Source organism: Cynoglossus semilaevis, chromosome 6, assembly GCF_000523025.1.
Source record: "Cynoglossus semilaevis isolate Cse_v1.0 chromosome 6, Cse_v1.0, whole genome shotgun sequence".
NCBI lineage: Eukaryota > Metazoa > Chordata > Actinopteri > Pleuronectiformes > Cynoglossidae > Cynoglossus > Cynoglossus semilaevis.
Genome location: NC_024312.1, coordinates 9,927,515 through 9,932,249, shown reverse-complemented (window position 1 = coordinate 9,932,249; position 4,735 = coordinate 9,927,515). Strand labels below are relative to the sequence as shown.

The following is a 4,735-nucleotide window of genomic DNA, read 5'->3' as shown; positions in this document are numbered from 1 at the left end:
TTGCAGGGATTAAAAGGCGGCGCAGCTGCTGCAGTGGGATGCACATGGGTGTTGGTGTTGGTGTTGGAGACACTCCCGGAGCTCAGTTTGTCCAGCGTACATGCAGTGCCGATTGCTCGAACCACAAGGCCTGACTCTCCCTCTAGATCAAAACACTGCAGGTAGCCCACCACTGCGTTCCCACCCATCTCCAGTACTTTGAGTCCAATTTTCCTCTGGAGCTCTCCTAAATGTGGATTGACACCAAAAAGTACCAGAGCAACGGTGAGATAACACGCAGTAGAGCAACATCACAGTAACATGAAATGCGGACACTCTTACCAGACATAAGCGAGATGAGCCTCTGACGAGCCTCATTAGAGGCACGAGGAGTTCTAATTCGATCAATCCACTGGTATTCTGGATCTTCGTTAACGACAAGTTCTTCCACAAAGCCATGCACGGTGGCTACGTGGTAGCAACGTGGGATGGACGTGGCTATTACATAATACGAGATAAGCATTAGAAGTGAAAACATCAAAACCTATGTATAGGGATGGGTGTCGGAAATTATTTGAACAATTCCGATACCGTTACCAGTGCTACATCAATTTGACTTCTTACTGGTTGTTTTTGTCAATTCTTATTATGTTCGAAAATATTTCGCAAATGTAGTGCAAAAAAAAAAAACATGCAGGATAAGAGGCAGAAACAATATGTAGATTCCACTTAAGCCAACAAAACTATTTGCATATATGTTTTTATTATTAGACATCTACTGCTCATCGGTGGGACTCTAAAAATGCATAATATTATATTATTATTAAATATATATTAATTAATTAATTAATTAATATTTATTAATTAATATTATATATATTATAATATTATAGGCATAATATTATATGCATAGTCCATGCATAGTCCGGGAAAACCATTTGTTGACTCCCTCAATCTTTACATTAGAGAAAAAAAAAATCTCAACCAGCGCATGCAGAGCTATTCACACAGGCTGCCATGAATTCTATTATTTTTCTTCTGCTAACCAGGAATCAGGTGCTTATTTCCACAACACAGAGGACAAGCTACCAAAAAAAGGCAGGCCAATGAAAGACACTTAGATTTAAACACTTGGATTAGTACAATGTTAAGCTCTATAGTTAATTTATTGTAATCTTTCCTTAACACCATCAGAACATATTATGCCGGAACTTGATGAGAACCAGTTCTTAATTTTCATCGCTACCTATGTAACTTTAAAAAAAAGCCATTACTCTTTAATAGTCACCAGTCCTTGTTACATGTGTCAGATTGTTCACACTATCAACTTCAACCCTCATGCAAACACAAATCAGACTTACTGCAGAAGAACTTAACGCCACAGGAAGATTGTCTGAAGCGGTTTAAATCATTGAAGAGCTCAACTTTGACAAGTACATTGATCTCCCCTCGAATACCTGACAAAAAAAAAAAAATGGACAAAAACACAGGGGAAAAAAAAAACAAGTGATAAGCAAGGGAAAGTTTTGTAAAGTCGTTAGGGTCGTCTGAGTGCCTTAAAGTACCATGAATAGTATCATATATGGGAAACCAGCCAGAGATGACAGAAGCAGCTTCGCTGCAAAGCAGTGGGTCAATGTCAATGTAAACCTTTCCAATGGCATCGTTAGCACTGTACGTGTCATGATCTAACACTGTAATCTGCAACGGTTCATCCTGCAAGTCCTCGTCGTCAACCTAAACAAACAAATAAAAAGGAGAGAAGACATATTCAGGGTAAGGATACTAACTGTATGAAACACTAATTAGAACATTACAAAATGTTGCGTAGCATGCGGATTGGCTTTTTACCTCAAATTTGAACCATTCAGAGTTCCATTGTGGATTTAGCGATTTTGGACATACGTCTGTTTTGAATGTTGTGTTTCCAAACTTGACCTACAAAAAAAAAAAAAGGCAGACAGTAGTTATTGTATAGCAAAACACTACATAGGATAGGATACTACCTCCTGGCCTGCTACATTAGAGTAGGGGGGGGGAGGGGGGGGGGGGGGGGGGGGGGGGGGGGGGGGGGGCAACTAGCCTTAGTGTGAACGCACCCTTAATTTTGTCATACTTTTGAACTTCAACTTCAACAAACATTAGGCAGAAACCAGTATTCCGAACCATAAAAAAAAAGAAAAACTCACATTACAATAGTAGTAGCATGCAGCTAATGAGCTAATTAAACTCAAGAATAATTAATGTGGGTTTTTAAAGGTGGTGTTTACAGTTCATTAGCACTGTTTGATAATGTTAGCATTCATGCACTGAGACAACTCCAGTCGCTTATGTCACTTATGTTAAGAGAAAATGCTGAAAAAGAAAAAAAAAAAACACAAAGAAAAAAAGGCAAAGGTACCCACCTCCACAAAAGCATCAGTAAGGTCACTGGCTCGGTCCATGACAGGTAAGTGGCGCCCAGCCACTATCTTGGCCTTCAGCTTCCCAGGCATGACTGTATGTTAAATTGATCTCTGAATAAACAATAAAACGAGGTGAGTTAAACTGTTGTCACTACCAGCCGTGTAAACAAAACACTCCTTATTCAAAAGACATATGCTGTTGACAGTATGGAGAGCCGCCCTTCAGGTTGCTAACAGCTAGCCTTCACTAAGCTTATTTTTGCTACCTCCACAAGAGGATTATGTAACTCTGCAAAGCTGCCAAACTGGGAGAAGATGATTCTACTGGTCCCACTTGTGTGTCTGTTGGTGAGAAGAATTACAAAAAGCACGTCACCAATTTAGTTGTCAGGATTAGCTTGAAAGGCACTCCCATGCCCTTATAGAACTGCAACGTGAAATGTCTAAGATTTCATATTTGACAGACATGAGAGGAAATGGTATCACCTCTGGTTTACCTATGCCTGTACATGTTACCAAGCCAAGCCAGCTTATATCTTACTCAAGTCAAAAATAATTTAATATAAATGTAGGGTTTTTTAAATGAATTAATCACATTATTTAATTTGTGAGGATTAACATTTGTAATGCATTTGAGGGCATCGGAATAGCCATGCATAATATACTGTATATCCAATAATTATTTTTGCATTCACTGTGTCATTAGTTAATAGACACACTGCTGAAGCATAAAGTACAACCTCAACACCCAGTGTGTGTTTGTGTTTGGAGGCCTCAGCTTCAGGTCAGACACCCTGCATGCAAATGAACTGAGTTACTGGAGACTGATTCATATTGTTGAGTACAACAGCATCTTCAATGTTTTGAAAGAAACTCCTGATGCAGCAATGACGTAATCCACCAACTGGATGAAAAATATGTTGACCTTGGTATAGTTATTACACAGTTCTGATATGATTTGATTCATACGTGTGTGCTTTCACTTGATGTTCTTTCATACTAATAATTAATCAAATCTGGTGTGAAACACACATCTACCTGCTGTTATTGGTTCCAAAAAGAAACAGAACACTGTTTTTGTCATATTTAAGAATGTTGAGTTATCCTGATTACCAGTAATTTAATCATATTAATTTCATAGTAATTTAATCAAATTAACGTTTAATAGACTAACAGCCCTTAATAAACTGATATCGCATGTTCTACCTCATATACACAGTGCGAAAAACCAGCAGTTGTACATAAATTATGTTGATGTTAGTGATGTGACAATCTGTTGTCAGTTTTGTGTTTAATGGAACAGGACTTCCGGTCCACTAGGATTTTAAAAATATTTCTTTTAAGTCCTGTTGTTAGAACATAAACTGCATTTCGTTTACCCGTCAGTGTAAACATACTCTCTATCTGGCTCTAATTTAGCGGCGAACTCATGGCTGAGCTATACACCTAAATATGACTTGATAAGTCACATCGTCATTTCAATTCACTAGTTAGTTACATTGTAATGGACTTAACTATAGTCAAAAGGTTACAATAATACATATAAAAAGGTTCATTTAGCGTTTCCGCGACTGTTTAGCAGCCACGCTTCTGTTAGCAAACGCAGGCTAGCGAGAAGCTCGGGCTACTCGAGCTAAACTGCATTGCAGGTAGATACGGTCCCTACAGCTCACCACAACCTGGTTAGGTAATAATAGATATTATAATTAACACAAACCATTCAAAAAATAATAAAAAAAAAAGCTGCTCACATTTGACAGAGACAGGTTCTCACCGGCGATGTATTATAAAAGGACAGCTGTCAAAGTAGCGCAAGCTCGCCATTTACAGCAGCCCACCGCTTATCGGACTTCTCTGTGTCTCCCATAACACAAGTCGTTTCGTTGCTCCAACACGCTCGCAGTTCATTTAATCACTGCAATTTGCCAAGTGATAATACCGGTGAAAAAATAAAATAAAACGGTCACTGCTGTAGGTACAACATACTGTATGTTCGAGAGCAATGTATTTGTACTGACAACAAAACGTCGTCGGTTAACGTATTGATCCGCAGCACACCGTTCAGAACGGGACCCACCTTAAGGCGTGGATATCGAGTAATAAAAAAATAACGTTTACTCAGCCGAATAAGTAATCTCACACTAAATGTAAATTACAAGAGACAACAACAAAGAAAGTAACAAATTCTCACACTAAATGTAAATTACAAGAGAAAACAACAAAGAAAGTAACAAAGATGACGCAACACACATTCGGTTTAAATTTAGTACTTTCTTAATTGAGCAAATATTATTTGCAGATGCAAATGCAGCAGATAGATTTTATTAAGCGACACCCAGTGGTGAAATTAC

The 4,735-nt window shown here is 38.4% G+C and overlaps 1 protein-coding gene across 1 annotated transcript in view; it reads right to left on the bottom strand.

Moving 5' to 3' along the window:
* Positions 1 to 4,482, bottom strand: part of c2cd5 (C2 calcium dependent domain containing 5) — a 30,554-nt gene extending 26,072 nt beyond the window's left edge. The window contains 7 exon segments of the mRNA XM_025055957.1: positions 19 to 226; positions 322 to 477; positions 1,341 to 1,436; positions 1,545 to 1,716; positions 1,831 to 1,917; positions 2,385 to 2,495; positions 4,136 to 4,482. Coding sequence (XP_024911725.1) covers positions 19 to 226; positions 322 to 477; positions 1,341 to 1,436; positions 1,545 to 1,716; positions 1,831 to 1,917; positions 2,385 to 2,474 — 809 coding nt within the window. The 5' untranslated portion in view covers positions 2,475 to 2,495; positions 4,136 to 4,482.
* Between the last annotated feature and the right edge of the window lie 253 nt (positions 4,483 to 4,735).